Genomic DNA, 17,698 nt, shown 5'->3' on the forward strand with positions numbered 1-17,698 from the left:
ACCAATGTTACTATATACGGTTAATTAGAGAGATCTAGTAATATACTAAACCTCAAGCAAGCCATTGGACAATTGCACAACATGCATAATACCTTAACTAAAGTGAATATATATAATATGAATTAATGAGTTTGGAATCTCTGAAAACTGTTTATTTCCCCCACAAATTTAAAGCTATTCAATTTATTACTTTATACTTCAATAGTTATAGAACCTTATAGCAACTACAAGAATCATGATCAGAAATTTTTACTGTCACTGTCATGTCTTAAAATGAAGAAAAAAAAATCTTAATAGTTCCTATTTTGTTCTTCTGTTTTTGAATTTGCTTTTTTTCAAAAGGACATATAAGCTTCTTGAAGCTTATGAAACAAATTGGTTAGTCCAACTCTATCAAGTTAGTCATGATTATTATAAATCAGACATCTTACACCATGAGATCTTGTTTTGGATAATTGTTGGGGATCTCAAGTCATCAGACTGACCCACCAAGGTTGGTTGGCTGGATCGCACCATGGCACCAAAAAAAGTCACTGAAAAACACAAGACTAAATTCAATGCTTATTTGAACAACCAAAATGTATCTTAAGATCCTCTCTGATCAAGAAGGATACTTGATGCCAAAAAAATGTCTAGCATCAATAAGCCAGTGCTTTATCAATTCAAAACTAAGTGGATAAACCCATATCAAATTTCACTAGTTGCACCTTTTTCTTTACTTTTCCTCTTAAAATGGTAGGGTATGATGTCTTGCAAGAGACAAGGCAAACCATGTGCACATTCAACAATAACTTCACCTGACATGTCTCTCAACATTCTCCATTCTAAAGCTCACTTTTTGTACTGTTTAAGGTTTGACCTATGCCTATATAACTTCAGGACCTAAAGATGCCATTTCAACTCATAGTCCTTAACCAAAGCTCTTCTATCATCCAAACCAACCTTGCAAGTTGCACCTTTTACCCCTTTTTTCAATTCTAAAGATGGGTATCAGATTGATGGGAATAGCTCATGCTAAACAAAAGCTTCAGAGAACTCTTTCAGCAAGAATGGGAATGGTTTCTGCTACTAGTATTGATGTACCAAAAGGCCACTTTGCAGTTTATGTCGGAGAAACACACAAGAAAAGGTTTGTGATTCCAATATCTTACTTGAACCACCCTTTATTCCAAGACTTGCTAAACAGAGCTGAGGAAGAATTTGGATTTGATCATCCTATGGGCGGTCTCACAATTCCATGCAGTGAAGAATACTTCATTACTTTAACTTCAGCTCTAAATTGTTCATAAATAAACAATGGCTATATAGCCTGATAAAAATTCTCTCTGACCCCATTGGTCTATTTTGTCAAAACAACAAAAATTGAGACAAGCCTTGCAGTCTCTGTGGTTTTGTATTGTGGGCTATTGTCAATGCCATTCTTATGGTTTCTTGTAATTGTAAATATATTGTTCATTATTAAATTTCTATCTGTTGAACAGAACTTCTAAGGTAACTTTGAGAGTATGTTTGTGTTTTAAACTAGAACTCCGATGTTTATTCAAGTAGCAATATATTCGATGAATCATTGAAATGATTCATTAAAATACATAAGCAATGCATTAAAATAACTTCAATCCCAATGTCAAATTAGTATTTATTAATAACAAGTTTAAAAGATTCACATTCTCAAAAAAAAAAAAAAAAAAAAAAAATGTTTAAAAGATTCTCAAAAAAAAGAAAGAAAAAAGTTTAAAATGTAGGTTATAGTTAAAAACTCAATCGTTAGCATCCTTACAAGATACATTGAAAAATAATATATAATAACCACCTTGCTTTAGTCAAAATCATTAGCTTCAAAATTAAAGTACTATCACAATCATTATCTAAAATCTATTTTTTCTTTTTTTCTTTTTGTTGATGAATTTATCTAAAATCATAGGTCTATACGGGATGGAATATATGTAAGACGGAAGCCATAAGTGTTTCATACGATACAAGATTTTTTTTTTTTTTTTTTTTTTTAATCTCAAAAAAAAAAAAAAAAAAAAAAAAAAAAAAAAAAAACAGAAAAAGGGTAAATAGATGTACTTACAAGTATATTAACAATTTGTTTCTCAATATATATATATATATATATATATATTAACAATTTGAACGGAAAAATGGGAACTAAAAGAACGGTTATATATGTTAAGTTATTTTATTTATTATAATTTAATTTGAATTGGGTTCAAGTTATATTTGGTGTGTAAATTTAAGCGATATTACACCACTTAATAACTTATTATTAGATGCGAATTTTGACAAATCTATTGTTGGATTACATTATATTCATATACTCTCTATGCTTGCAAAATTTCACAGTGATCAAAGATTAATAGCCATGTTATCAATTAATTGTCTAAATTCAAGTTTTTATAGTTTAAAATAATTCATAAAAGATGAGTTTATGAATTATAAGGTAAATAACATCCGATTAGCATGAAAATTGGCACGCATGAAAATTGGCACCCATGTTAAGCACATATAAAACATGTAATTCAACGGTGAGATTCTTAAAATATAAATTTGATAATAAATTATTGGGTGGTGTAACATTGCTTAGAGTTACATTAGGTGTAACCTGAACCTAACTCATTTAATTTAGTAACATATATTATCTTAATATAATCTTATAAGATGATATAAAAATCAAGTAACTCATTTAATTTAGTAACATATATTATCTTAATATAATCTTATAAGATGATATAAAAATCAAGTAAATAAGCATTTAATATATTTAGTATATTCCCTCAAAAAAAATATATTTAGTATATATTTTTTCTTCAATTTTTAGTTGTGCTCTGCTTTCAAGTAAAATAGAGATTATGTTTAATATATTCCTTTATTCATTTACTTAGCCCAAAAAAGTATTTATTGTTTCATATTATTTAAAATTCAATATATATATATATATATATATTGGCAATAAGATTTAATTATTCAAATTATAAAAAATATTAATAAATAAAAAAATATTCAAATATATATATGAAATATTTGAGGCCTATGTATAGCATGATATTTACAAGGGGTAAAAAGAGCTTTTATTCTTTGATGGAACATACATTTGTAGGGCCTGTACCATTCATTTGTTGTTGGTTTTGGTTTTTATGATGTCATTCTAAAGCAAATAATATTTTGGAATGTTGGGGCAAGCCCATTTGTCTCGCCAGTCCACAACGCAAAAGGGGAGATTAGACTGGGCCCAAAAAAAATGACAACAACCAGCTCGTTGAGCAAAGTTAGTGGGCTAATTGAGAATGTTTACCACATTGACTCACAACCCAGTTATTAAAACAGCTAGAAAGCAATACTCATGTCCTCCAAAGTCCAAACAAAAATGCTGCTAACAGAGGAACCAAACAATCCAGTTTGAGAACTTTAGGGCATTCACACCAGTACCTGAATAATAATAAAAAATGTGTCAAATTTACAGATTTATTAAGCTCAGAAGTTACCCACATCAATTAATTTAAAATTATATAAATAGTCATTGTTACTACAATAATCATGTATATTTACATAGTTATCATTCTTTTGTATTTTATATTTTATTATTTTTTCTCTCACCTTAGATATGCTCTCTCTTCCCCTAACTCTCTCTTCTTTCTCTACCTCATCTCTCCAAACACATAAATAATATTTTAATAAAATGTAGCATAAAATAGATAATTTGATATATGATGTTTTAAAAAAGTGGTGGTGTAAAATAGAAAAAGTAGTATAAAATAGATCATTTGATGTGGGCTGTTTTATAAAGTAGTTGTATAAAATAGAAAAAGTAGCTAATGTTAAATAGATAATTTGATGTAGCCCAGTTGTTTTGAAAATTAGTTGCATAAAATAAAATAAAAAAGTAAATTCTTATACTAAAATATATAGAAAATTTTGAACAAATACGAATTCTCTAAATATATCATAAATAAGTAGTGTATCTCCTTCTAAATTCTAATGCAACAATACCAAGGATTTCACTTGGTGACCATTAACCTTAAAAGTACAATTAATTCTAATATAGATAGTTAAAATTGTCCATAGATTAGGAAAATAATGTCTTTATTTTGATTTGCTGGTTTGTTTCTCATGCCAAGGATTCAAGGTGTTGATACTAGATACTGGTTTTGAGCTCTTTTTTTTCACACAAATGGTGGAAACAATATATAATAAAATTTTAATAATAAGTGAATGAACGAGATTTTTAATTTTTTATAATTTGAAGTTAGAGGAGATGAATTTAAACTGTGGACATCTCAATCTTAATTATGTTACAAGACTTTTGTAGTGAATGAATGGATTTTATTTTACACAAGGGAGAGGAAAAGTGGTTCTAACACAAATGCACACCACAACTCCACTCAAAAGCCATGGTAACATTTAAGGGAGAGTGGGGCAAGTTATACTACACACAACACACTCTCTTAAGCAATGTGGGACAATTCCCCCCCCCCCCTTTTTTTTTGAGAAACAAACACAAACACAAGGGAGAGGGAAAGGGGTGAATGGAATTTAAATCATAGTTTTCTTCTTAATAAAGGTTAGTTACAACTTACCAGACTCTTGGCATCATAAAATAAATAAATAAAGAAAAAGAAAAAAGAAACCTATAAATTTTGTTTGGCCATGACTAGATAATTCTTTAAAGCAAAGGATAGTGTGTTGTTAAGGTCAGTTACAACTTACCAGACTCTTGGCATCATAAAAAGAAACCTATAAATATTTGTTTGGCCAGGACTAGATAATTCTTTAAAGCAAAGGATAGTGTGTTGTTAAGTAACTATTGATTTTTAGAGACTGGTTTGCGTCACACTACAATTTTCAGAAGAATTTTGTAGTTACATAATTTGCCGTATATCTGGGCAATAATGTCATAGGCACATTTAGTAACAGTTGGATAGACTAACTCAATCTCTGCCCTTTTTGATTTATAGGAGTACTAAATCTAATTTCACACACACTGACACTCACATGCCTTGACAGTTGAGCAAAGCAACCCAATTTTCTCATAGTAGGGAATAAGAAAATAAAAATGTGCACGTTAGTTAGTTACAAAACATAGATTGAAACATAATATATGTTGGGTAGGAAAAAAAAAGATTGAAATACACTTTCCATTCATAAAATTCAATTCAAGTTTGAGTTTTGCTTACATATTAAAAAATATCATACTTTTTGTTTCTAAAAAAGTTTGATAGATATATATTCTCCAATTCTATCTGTCATTAGATTATTCCTTAAGCTATCTTATAAGCATTCTTTAACTATAAATAAACAAAGGGACAAAATTGATTCATTTTGAACTTTCCAAAGAAGGAAATTGTAACCTTTTAAATGTGTGGGGAAAAAAAATTCAAACTTCAACAAAATTTTATTAAAAAAAAAAATTACCTTCATAGTGTTATAGGGTCTATATACCTATAGCGTCGATATAGAAACACCAGTATAGTTTATTTATATATTTAGTGATTACTAATTACTGATTACATATTAAAAAAAATGTTCACAATTCAAAAAATTTATAACTTAACCGATATTTTTTTTTATGTTTTTATCGGTAACGTTTGTTATTCAATTCACGTTTCCAAACAAGTGAATTATCAAGGAAAAAAAAATGTGCATATTGAATTAGAGAGAAGAGTAACATGGAAGAATTCTTGGATCTAGAACAACTATCATGAGCCACTGACGTCAAGTACATGTTCCATTAGAGAAGAGAGGCCGTTTTCTATGTGGAAAACGGTGGGCAAATTAGCTATATTTTGTATCATATCATGGGGGGGACCTTAAGTACCAAGTTGGGTCTATGATTTTGATAGCATCCCAATCCTAAATTCTATCATGCAAGGACAACGTACATGTTGATAAAACCCTCACATGCTTGCAATCAAGTATCTGTATCTACCATATCTCTCTCCTATAAATGCCACAATAACAATTAGTCTTTCAACAAAAATCTAAGTAGAGTATCATATTCAAGGAAAAGAAAAAAAAGCTTTGCAATCTTGAATTTGTCTTTGTTATAGTGTGAGAGAAAATGGGTATTCATCTACCACAGATAGTTCTTCATGCCAAGCAAATTATTCATAGGAGGTCTTTTAATGTTCCGAAAGGCCATTTCGCGATATATGTAGGAGAGGAAGAGAAGAATAAGAAACGTTTTGTGGTTCCAATCTCTTATTTGAAGCATCCTTTGTTCCAAGAGATGTTGAGTGAGGCAGCAGAAGAGTTTGGTTTCGATCATCAAATGGGAGGTCTTACAATTCCATGTGCTGAAGAGGATTTTATTAATCTCACTTCTCGTTTAAATAGCTCGAGGAGCTAATGTGATTTAATTTCTTCAATTGTACTAATTTTTTCATTTTCTTTTAAAGATTTGTTAGATATATAGGTATGTAATTAATGAGTGAAGGATCTACAAGTAGCAAATGCGAAAGTCCTTGTTCCAAAGTTCTGTAAATATGATAATAAGAGCAAGAATGGTCTGTCTTCACAATTATTGGTGGATACAAGCATGAGAACATTACATGCATATAATAATCATCACACCCTTATCACCTAAAATATGATTTTTCCCATTTCCCATATGCATACTCTCTGTACTACTGCTCAGCACAACATGATTTTGTTTTTCTTATCTTTTGTTTTCAAAGTGATTTGACACCTTTTGTTGAAGTCTTGGCAGTCGTTGTTTTGGGCTTGTACCACATTTAATTTCTTTGAAAGAAACCGTTTAGTGAGCCACTGCAACTGGTCCTGCTATGTCTGCTCGGGCCAAAAGTCATGCTTCTCTGCCTGCATGGAAATCTTAGATCACACTAGTTTAATAGTCACCGTCTGACTCCAAAATCATACACTGACCGTCTTTAAAACTAAGTTACAAAACTCCGTCTTTCATAAAAAGGGATATTGTGCTTAAATTCAATAATAATGAGAAAAATGATGATGTGTTATGACAAGATATGTCGGCATGGTGATGTAGCAATTCAATTGAGGCGTCTACTAGTTTCAATCAATTAAGTCAATCCTTTCTCTATATGGAAGTGCATTCACATCCACTTATTTTTGCCAAGATATATGATACCAACCCCAATATTAGTGAATAAATACCGAAATAGGGGAGGCAAATCAAGTGGGATAGAGGGGGGCTATGATAAAGAGGTATGAGCAATTAACCCTGAAAGCTCATGTATTGACTTAAGTATCACAGGGTCCCTTATTGGCCAATCTTGGATGGATCTCTAATGTTTTTATCCCCATTTTGCATTTTTTATTGGCAAAATTGGACCATTGATTGATTAAAACCGCATCATCAAGTAAAGCTTATCTAACACCATATTATTTCAATTAATATAATATTGTATATTAGGTTTGAACTTTACATCAATAAAGCTAAGTGTTTTACAAAAATTGCAATGAATACAATTCTCTCAAGTGTTATCACTTGATTCTCAATTTCTCATTTTGGTGAGAACTTGGTTTCGAATCCTTCCATCCTCATTTGCTGTAAGACAAAAAAAAAAAAAAAATAAAAAATAAAAAATAAAAAAAAAAACCTAAAGTGTTTTGAATTGATTGTAAATTGTTAAAGCTAAGTACACGATTGAAACACAAATTGCCTATTGGACAAGCAAGGGCTTTTGTTCCAAAGGGGGCACATATGGCATCAACTTTCCATGGAATTAACTTCCCCCGCACAACATTCTATGTTCATCAACCCCCGAATGTCCAAAAATCCATTTCTCTAAATATATTTATCGACTTTTATTAATTTATTTATCGTTGAATCTATATGTTGGATATATGTACCAAACTTTGATATGCTTCTAAATTTTTTAAAATGTAATTATTTTCATAAAAAGAATTTTTTTTTTCTCACCCTACATCACTAAATTTATTTTCTATATATTCATCATCTTATATCTCAACCTTATATTTTCACCTAAAAATGTATTTACTATTTATTGGTTTTTTTTTGGATAAACACTATTTATTGCTTATTGGTCCAACCACTACAAGAGTCTGCCGCGGGGGATAATAATATTCAAGATGTCATAGATAATAATATAATATACATTAGTCTGGCGCTACAGGACTGGCTCGCATCCTCCACTGACAAAGTGACAAATACTCTCCAAAGAAGATCATATTTCTCTTTCTTGTCTAAATAAGAACACAACGTGTAGCCAAATGCATGACCTATTACGAAGATAGTCGGTACCATACCAGCCAGTACAACCAATATTTACCGTTTTGGTACGTGCACTTGTACCAAAACATAGTTATTTTGTACTGGTTTAAATACCGATTGTATTGGCCGTATACTGGCCATACTAGTCGATTTTGGGCATATCGGCCTGTACAAAAGAAAGATTTTTTTTTTTTTTTTTTTTAGTTTTGTAATTTTCAAATTTTTGTAAGAGTAGAATGGTAACTTACTTATATTATTAAGCTTTTTGTTTTTTATATATATTTTTTCTTTTAGTTGACGCTAAAAACTAAAATCATGAATAATTTGTTCTGAACTGAGGTAATGTTTTATGGTAAATTTTTATTTTTATTATATATACATATATATATATATATATATATAAAATAACAATAAACTCAAAACGGTACACCAGAATTTACCGATACTGAAATATATCGTTTCATTGGCCAAACCAGTACAGCCTCAAGTACGAGATTGACTCCTTTATCTATTACAGTACACACTTTTTTATGAATGCGAATTATATCAACCACTAATAATCAACCACTTCAATAATAATAAAATTTGTTATATAGAAAAGAAAAATTGACCTCAACATTTCTGGATCTACTAATATGAATTCTGAACTCAAAACTATCCCCAAAATCTCGAGTTGATTGCTATGGTACTATCAAGTTGGAAAAACTTGGAATATGTGTTCCCATAACAAAAATATACCAACAATTATTTATAAATAATAATAAAAATTATTTATTCATTGATGGGATAAGAAGATAGCATCGATTTGATAAAAGAAGACAAGGCCGTCATTGTTGATCGTATGACTGAAGCTCACACATTCTGCAGGTATATTCATTATTCAAATCTATCTTTGTCAGCACTGGTGATATAGGTCCTAAAAATCGGAAGGCAGTAAGATTATCTGTAACTAGACCATATCCTTGTTAGTTGCTGAAGGTTGAAAGTCCAATATATGTGCACAAAGCATATGCTCATCCATTTTGGTAGTCCACACATTACACAACGATTAGGCCACACATCATTGGCGGTACTCGTCTCCTAAGTCATAGTCCTACCAACGAGTATTGCTTAACACTTATCCTGTGAATGGTTTGGTTTATAACTAAATGGTTCAAATCCATACTACACCAAACAAACGTACAGAAGTTGTTCCAGGCGGTACCCCTTTTTTATTTATTTTAGAAAACAGTGTGTGGTAGTGGACTAATTTGGAGCTAAAACAAGATATGTGTGAGATGCATTTACTGATCTATCTTAAGTTGTAATGAGCAATGGTTACATTAGTTATTCATTTTCTCTCTAACCAAACAACAAGCACCTATTATCTTTCCTATTTTCTTTCCAAAATTTTCTATCTACCTTATTTTACCTCCAAACAAACACACTCTTAATAATGATGCAAATTTTTTTTTCATTTATATATTTTTACAATAGTTGACATAATGTAATATTATTTTTTATTTGAGTTCACTATTTTATTATGAAGAGCCATAAAAAAGTATTACTAAGTTCTTAGACTTATTGTTGCACATTTGGCCGTACTATACCTTCTTTCTTCCAATATGCCGCATGAATAGCATGTGATCACGATGTGATGCTGGACAAAAAAAGTAATCACATGGGTGTGTTGCTCTTTGCTTTCCAATGTACGGCCATCGGTTTTGAAGCATTTAAAAGCTAGGAAAAATGGTGACACCAGACTGGGTTTATGATTGGCCCATGAACTCCAGCTTCCAAGTGGGTCTGCTACACCATAATTTGATGGATAAACTGATAAATAATATGATATGAGAGAGAGAGTTGGCGCTAACTGAGCAGAGCCATGTGAGCCTTATCAAAGGTAGGCCCTCTGGGCATACCCAACAGCCAATCTCCTGACATCACTCCCACTTGACCACGCTGGAAAGTGATATCACTTTTGCTCTTGATAACTCTATAAATACCAACACCAAGAAAGCCCTCAAACTCCAAAGTTCTCAGTCACAAACTTACACAAGTGCTACAGCTTCTAATACTAGCTAGTTCTCTCTATATCAATCAAATCTCATCTAGATACATACACTCACTATTTCTCTCACACCAATTGTGTATTAGTCATGGGGGTCCGTATGCTATCCATGATTGCCAATGCCAAGCAACTTCTCAAACTTCACTCCATCCACACAAGAAATCAGTCTGATGTTCCGAAAGGCCACATTGCAGTTTATGTGGGAGAAATCCAAAGAAAGCGGTTTGTGGTTCCCATATCATACTTGAACCATCCTTCATTCCAAGACCTGCTTAAACGAGCTGAGGAAGAGTTTGGATTCAATCATCCAATGGGTGGTCTAACAATTCCATGCAAAGAGGACGCCTTCATCAATCTCACTTCTCAATTGCATGCCTCATGAAAAGAAGAACATGGAGCAATCCTCCAAAATTTTGATAATCTTTTGTAGTAGACTAGAGTAGTGGTAAACCCAATATATGATACTTTTCAACATGTAAATGAGTGGGCAAGAGAGAATTGCTCTTCCACAAAATCATTTAGAAATAAAAATTCTCTCATTTCAAATCTTATATACCTCCTCTCACCATCAGTTTCTCAAGCTTTATTGAGATGGACTTGCATTGAATTGCAGTCCCAACTTCAAGGAAATGAGAAGCCAAGAGAAGCGGTTCTTAAACTAACCATGCATATCATTAAAATTTAGGGATAAACAGTTACAATTATCACCATTTTTTGTCCCTTTTGGTATGATTTGTGATTTATTTTTTCCCTTTTAGCTCCCTGATTAGTACGGCCCATGACTGGATCATGAAGGTAGGTGGATATTATCTATTTGAGAAATTTTGCAGCCAAGTTCCTCGGAAATGTCAACAGTACCTAACGAAAATTTGCATATTCCAAATTGTATCCCAAAACAAAGTTGAGAGAGAGAGAGAGAGAGAGAGAGCAGTGCCAAACAGCCAATAAGAGTTGTAGACATATTACATTTGCTTTATAAAACTATTAACATTATAATGTAACAGCTCTTAACATTTATTAACCCTCATAATGCCTATTAAAGAGGCCAGCCATGAAGCTGCAGTCAAGTGTAATGAGGTAGTATGTAACCTTGTAATTATACATCACAAAATGGAAAAACATGCTGACAGTGCTCCATACCTGCCCCTCTTTACATGAATTGGTCTTGAAATTCAAGACCGTGACCTTATTATAACTCTTAACACATTTCAAAAATGGACAAACAAGCTCGTACAATGCTCCATCACCCTTCGCTTTGCATGAATTGACGTTGAAGTCAAAGCCTACATTCACTTTATTTTCCTCAGCTCATATCATTCCTCCTCAAAATATATAGAAGGTGCTTACAACATCTATTAACAAGTGTCAAGCTTCAAAGAATGGAGTGGCAAGTTATGCTTAGGACAGTTAAGTGGAAAAACTGTTGATAACATCAGCTTCTGCTAGGAAAATTTCCTAAGATACTGTGAAGCTCTCCTGGCAGGAATCAATATATATTGACACCTTAATCCGAAGAGAAATTTCCAGTTCGAATATCGCGCTGCTGATGGATAATTTCTTTCCCCAGTCGTGATTGGGATGAACTCCAATCTCCTGGTTTCCCACTGAAAGGAGAATCCAGCTTTGGCTGAAACCATCTTCTCAAGGTTAGCCCATTGATTCTAATTTTTCCATACGATTCATTCCCTTGGTACTGTATCCCAAGTCTTCTCAGTAATGCTGTGATTGCCTGGCTAACCCTGTAATGGTAATAATACAAAGATAATTCAATCTAGGCACATAATGGATCTAATAGCAGGTACCACAAATACAATATTTTTTTGGGGGCGGGGTGGAGAGGAGGGGGCTGCTCCCGTTTCGCTTGCCTTTAGGTGGTTGTTTAAAGTAATACAGTATATTCAAAAAGTACCAATTTGAATGCAACCCATACCCAGTATGCAGAAAGTATACAAAAAGACAGCATTAAAAGCATTAGCAAGCACATAGGCCTATAGAGAGAAGAAACTATTATTTTCACCACATGTCCAAGCAAATTAAGGTTTCAATCAAAGAAGAATGGAGGGTTGGGGCTTAGGGACATATGCTAACCAAGCAATGTTGTCTAAAAAGGGATGGAGGTTATCTACCAATACTGATTTACTTGTTGCAAGAATTTTGGAAGGCAAAATACTATCCATTAACAACCTTTATGGAAGTGGCGCAAACGGGTGGACGCTCATACATTTGGCAGAGCTTACTTGCTTCCAGAATGGTGCTTGAGAGTGGCTCCATATGGCAGGTAGGTTCAGAAGAAGAAATATGTATATATTCACACTTTTGCTTATATTCACACATTAGTGTTTTGAATGAAGATGCAGGAGTATTTAATAGATTCTTTCTAGAGGTGGCGTATTTAATCCTATCCGTACCATTACCTTGTTCACATGGAATAGATAAAAGAATGAGGGCTTTTGGAAACAATGGCCGCTTCACAGTGCATAGTGCTTATCCTTTAGCTTTCGCATTGCACCATGAAGAAATAATGTGTGAGAGCTCAAGGGGAAGAAACAGGAAAGAAGTTTCGGTGGCAGTGTGGGGTGCAAATATACCGAGAAAAGTCAAGCACTTGCCCAGATTCCTAGCCTACTAGACAGAATTCAAATGAATATTGAGATTGGAAGAGGATAGGTGTGATATGTGCAATGCAGAAACCATATCAATCATTCATGTATTGGGGAATTGGCCTGTAGCCCGGAATGTATGGTCTCTTAGTTGTCCAAGATTATGAAAGGCACCAGCCATTCAACCTGGATTTAGAGACTTACTAGCTTACTGGGATGAAAAGTTGGACATTGAGAATAGGAATAAGTTCTTCATTGTTGCGTGGAGCCTTACCATAAGCCAGCCAGATCATTTCGCGGTCCTGATATCATGCCATTGGTCACCTCCATCTGCTGGTATGTATAAGATTAATTTTGATGGTACCTTTTTTAGCTCCCTCAAAGCAAGGGGTATAGGGGTTTTTATGCACAACCACAATGGTTGTATCACGGCGGCAATAACCAAGAAAGAAACAGGAGGCGTTGGTGCAGAAATGAACAAGATATGAGCTGCAAAGAGAGTTCTTGAATTAGCCGCAGAGATGGAGGGATTGAACGAATTATATTGCAAGGTGATGCTTTAGAGGTAATCTGAGCTCTAAAAAGTAAGGAGGAGAACCTGTCACGCATAGGCCATATGATAGAAGAACTATAAGCCCAGCTTCAAGAATTTGAGTATTGGGAAACTAGGCTTGTTCATAGGGATGGAACTAGGATAGCATACAGGTTAGCAAAAGAGAGCCGTAGGTCTGCACGGGAAATGTTTGGATAGACACAGTCCCTCCCATAGTGGAGCAACTGTATTATGATGATTTATGTAAGGCTCAAATATTACAATGATTGAAACAATATTTTTTACTCTGAGGGGTTTATCAAAAAGAAATAATAAATAATTCATTCATATTTAGTCTGTAATAAAGGAAGTATGACATGGACAGGCTCCCAAAAGAGCTACTAGCTTCTTTGCAGAAAAAGGACAGCTACAATTTGTGTTCCAAGGTGATGGTAAGTGTCTACTTTATGATTTAGATTCTCTGAAATGAAACTTTCCTAATATAAATGTTGTTGACAACTCACAGTCCACAACAGCAAGTGAAAGACCCTTCCGCAAAAGTGAGTATAAGAAGCAGATGTGCATGACAGTTGGGACCATCATCGTCACAACATGTGTCATGCACAATATCATGTGATTATATCCCCGATGGGGATGGAAATTTTAAGCTAGCTTAAAACTCTGTGATCTTTAATACAAACAAGTTTGACATATATCATAAACTTTTTGTTGGGTAACATGCTCTGTTTTATTTTTAACTAAAAATATTATATAAATGTCGTTTATGCAATATCCCACCAATAATAATTTGCTCCAAAAAATAAGAATAATTATCATGCATACTTCTAGTGCTCTGAGATTTTGTCTTTTCAAACATATGTAATATATACACTTTCTCTATGAAATTTCTACAAAATGTGGACAATCTTTCATGAGTGAACAAAAAAATCAAATGAGGAACTGAAACACATCGGATCTGCATATATTTGTCCACATGTTAATAATTAAACCTAATTATTTAAATATTCAAAACATAATAGTTAATTGGTGTAGAATGCTATGATAGACATTTGTTTGGTCTTTAAAAAACAATGGCTATATCACCGTATGCAACTTTTTGGTTAAGTTATCCATAGAGCAAGTTTGTTTATATTGCCTATAAGCTCATACTTTTCTGCATGTATCAAATTTAAACAATCACACATCTAAATTTCTTAACATACACACAATATACTTGAGTTAAAATAAAATTCTTGTAATTGCACATTGTAATTACTAACAAGTTCTTCTCACCTTCCTGCTAGATTGATTGTCTTCTCCCCTTTGGGAGTCAGAAATTGTGTCTTCTCCACAGGCAGTAAAATATTTATGTTAGGTAACTTAGAACCTGCAAAGATTTTGAGAAGGCAAAAAATTTTATGGCTTAGCATGATAAGATATTATTTCTCTGTCCAAAATTATACTTGTTCATAGGATTAAAAATATTAAATATTTCAGCATTTTCCTCAATCAGAGAAATACCAAATTAACTAAAGAGAAACCTCCAAGATATCATCAGACTAAAGGGTCACTGTGGTGTAATAGTAAAACTCAATGGTTAGCTCATTTTAGCTGATTTGTCAACTTAACACACAAAGTTCCAACTCAAGTTTCAAGCATATTTGACAGTAATATTGGTGTGATTTAATGGTAGAGAAACAAATTGGAGACACCAGGTTTAACACCAATATTTCAGAATTTGATATAAAATTTAATAAAATTTTATTTATTTTTGGTCTATCATAGTTATGTTCCAGAGGGTCTGCCTTAAGGAAATGGGGAAAAAGAAAAAGGAAAGGCTAAGGGGAAAAAATTAAGAAAGAGAAGGGTGTAATCCAGATAAATGGAAGTACTTAAATTCTTTTCGTTACCTCTAATGTATATATGCAAGTTTAATTGTTCTTTACTACCTCAAAGTTCAAAATATTTATATGTAGAAACAAATGTGTTCCAATAGTATTTGAGACAATGAATAAGGTAAACTGCTTTTAGGGTAATTCACACTAGAGACATAAAGCAAAGCTGACTTTTTTTTTTCTGATAAGTAAGAGAATAGCTTATTAGAAAGAAGGTTCACTCAAATGTGAGTGCCCTTAAAGAATTATATACGGACACTCATTAGGTCCAAAAAATAAACAATGGAACTAGATACACCCCGATCGGAAGTACAATATTCAAACAAAGCTCTCAAAAAGCTATTCTTAATTAAGCTCTCAAACAATTATTATTATTATTTCTGAAGATCTTCACAAATTTATTCTATTAAATTACCTTCAGGACTTGAACTAACTCATAGGTCATATGAAAAAGGAAAATAAATAAATGAAGATAATTTTACCAGCAGCAAGGCGATGCTTGAGAGCTTTCAAAACAGTTAAGAGATAGACCTGGCAAGTTTTTAATAGGATTTCAGTAATTTCAATTCACAACTGTCAAAGTACATGTTTCTTGCTTAAAATTTATACATGAGAGAGAGAGAGAGAGAGAGAGAAAGATGCAGCAGCATAAATTGTTAAGACATTGTAGTCACCGATTCAAGCTGATTATCACATGTCATGTAATGCAAAAGGATGCCATATATAAATAAAACAAACAAAACAGACGCACATGCATATTGATGGTAATCATGAATAAAAAGAAAAACCAGAAATCATCTAAAAGGGTCTGATTGCTCAAAGTGCAAGCTACCACTGCCAAATTATAACAAATCTAAGAGCTTCAATGGTTCAGCATTGAAGTACAAACAAAGTTTCCAAAGTACTCTAGGAAAGCATATTGTTTTAATGGATACATAATTCTCTAGAAAGAATCCAGAAATTGTGTAGAAGAAATTATCACTATATGTATATTTTCTACAATGCTAGAGAGAGAAGCTCACCTGAGCAGTATGAGTCTGCAAGTTTCTTGCATCAACAACAATTGGACTTTCTTTGAATGATACACAGGGAACAATTCCAAGTGAAGCAGCTTCCTATAATTTGATAACAATATCAGATGGTCCCCTATGAGGTTTCCATAATAAGTAAAAGGCTGGTTAATTTTAGCCCCAACTGACCTCAATTAACGAAAAAGCGCGAGGGTCATATTCTCCAAACCCATCTATTAATGAACACAGGTTTGAGCATCCCGATATGTTAACATTCACTCCCAGATTCTCTATGAGTCTATTTTTCAAAGATACATCGTAGGGTAGTTGCAAGCATCCCAAAACTTGTGACAAAACTTCAATGGTAGGCATTACACCAGCTACAATTATGTCACGGTAAGCCATTAAGGCCTCTGAGGTCCTGAAGAAGGATTAGGTGAAGGATAATAGAAACTATTTAGAAACTCCGTAAGTGTTAGAAAAGCAAAAGTTTCATGAAAAATGCAAGGGTTATAGATGACTACTGCAATTACTTCTTTTTTCTTTTTTTGATAATGACTAGTGAGTAACTACTGCAATTATATGTTAGATAGAATAAAATGGAATAAACCGTAAGACATTAAAGAGGATTTTTTATTTGTTCATCCCGAGATATTCACCACAGGTGCAACCACAATATGTCGCTTTGTGATTGCCCTGCCTTGATTCAAGCACTTTCTAACATAATATTGTTGTTGTCAAAGTAAGTACCATTTATTGTCAAGCGGTGGCCATCTCGAGTCAAATGACAAAACAGGTTCACCACGTGCACAAGCCTCCTCAAATCTTCGTAAGCACATACCTTCAAAGAGCTCAAATTTAAAGGACTGTCAAATTCATTATCGACAAGACAGATTACAATTCAAAAATATAATCTTTTAAGTCTTGAAGACATCAATGGGATTGAGCCATCTGTGACCACTTTCCTTAGAGATCAAAGACAGAATCAAAGCCATGGAAAAGATGTTAGAGATTGCTATGACTTGTAGGTCATAAATATTAATAGAACTTTGACATGTTTGATCTCCCACATTCTCACAGAAATAGGGTCTTTAAACAGAGCACAAGGAAACTTATGCCTTTATTTCAGCACACATATATTTCTATAGTCATCAAGGAATCATTCTTCTCATTATCTTGGAGATCAATCAGGAAAATTATTTTAAGTTGTAATTTATGCTCCCTTTAGATCTAAACAAATATCCTGTGTAATACATATTACTTGGTGAAGCCAAATCACATTTTACATTATTCTATGCTACCCTAAGAAAAGATTAAATTGCTCTTCTAAAGGGCATCAACAGTTACCAGGAGTGAGCTATTGAGTGGATGTGATTTTATCACCACAGCACAAAATGTC

At 32.9% G+C, this 17,698-nt stretch overlaps 4 protein-coding genes across 5 annotated transcripts in view; 3 read left to right on the forward strand and 1 right to left on the reverse strand.

Annotated features, from left to right (window-relative positions):
• Nucleotides 1-914: 914 nt before the first annotated feature.
• LOC126706903 (auxin-induced protein 15A-like) lies at nt 915-1,506 on the forward strand. The gene has a single exon (XM_050406483.1). It carries the CDS (start codon nt 984-986, stop codon nt 1,287-1,289), a length of 306 nt encoding a protein of 101 aa, XP_050262440.1. The 5' UTR covers nt 915-983; the 3' UTR covers nt 1,290-1,506.
• Nucleotides 1,507-5,919: 4,413 nt separating this feature from the next.
• On the forward strand, nt 5,920-6,481 carry LOC126706905 (auxin-responsive protein SAUR15-like). The gene has a single exon (XM_050406485.1). It carries the CDS (start codon nt 6,059-6,061, stop codon nt 6,344-6,346), a length of 288 nt encoding a protein of 95 aa, XP_050262442.1. The 5' UTR covers nt 5,920-6,058; the 3' UTR covers nt 6,347-6,481.
• A 3,686-nt stretch (nt 6,482-10,167) lies between these two features.
• Nucleotides 10,168-10,813, forward strand: LOC126706904 (auxin-responsive protein SAUR23-like). The gene has a single exon (XM_050406484.1). The coding sequence runs from the start codon at nt 10,351-10,353 to the stop codon at nt 10,642-10,644; it is 294 nt and encodes a 97-aa protein (XP_050262441.1). The 5' UTR covers nt 10,168-10,350; the 3' UTR covers nt 10,645-10,813.
• Nucleotides 10,814-11,207: 394 nt separating this feature from the next.
• The window catches only part of LOC126706894 (pentatricopeptide repeat-containing protein MRL1, chloroplastic), a 79,038-nt gene continuing 72,547 nt past the window's right edge, over nt 11,208-17,698 (reverse strand). For both annotated transcript variants that reach the window (XM_050406468.1, XM_050406469.1), the window contains exons 14-19: nt 17,050-17,140; nt 16,489-16,720; nt 16,312-16,404; nt 15,772-15,820; nt 14,688-14,781; nt 11,208-12,001 (exon numbers count right to left, since the gene is read on the reverse strand). In XM_050406468.1, the coding sequence (XP_050262425.1) occupies nt 11,767-12,001; nt 14,688-14,781; nt 15,772-15,820; nt 16,312-16,404; nt 16,489-16,720; nt 17,050-17,140 (794 nt within the window). In that variant the 3' untranslated portion in view covers nt 11,208-11,766. The remainder of the gene's footprint in view (nt 12,002-14,687; nt 14,782-15,771; nt 15,821-16,311; nt 16,405-16,488; nt 16,721-17,049; nt 17,141-17,698) is intronic.

The sequence above is a fragment of the Quercus robur genome, chromosome 11 (assembly GCF_932294415.1).
Source record: "Quercus robur chromosome 11, dhQueRobu3.1, whole genome shotgun sequence".
Taxonomy (NCBI): domain Eukaryota; kingdom Viridiplantae; phylum Streptophyta; class Magnoliopsida; order Fagales; family Fagaceae; genus Quercus; species Quercus robur.

Coding starts and splice junctions, on each gene's coding strand:
- LOC126706903 (XM_050406483.1), top strand. CDS start 984: ATGGGTATCAGATTGATGGGAATAGCTCATGCTAAACAAAAGCTTCAG.
- LOC126706905 (XM_050406485.1), top strand. CDS start 6,059: ATGGGTATTCATCTACCACAGATAGTTCTTCATGCCAAGCAAATTATT.
- LOC126706904 (XM_050406484.1), top strand. CDS start 10,351: ATGGGGGTCCGTATGCTATCCATGATTGCCAATGCCAAGCAACTTCTC.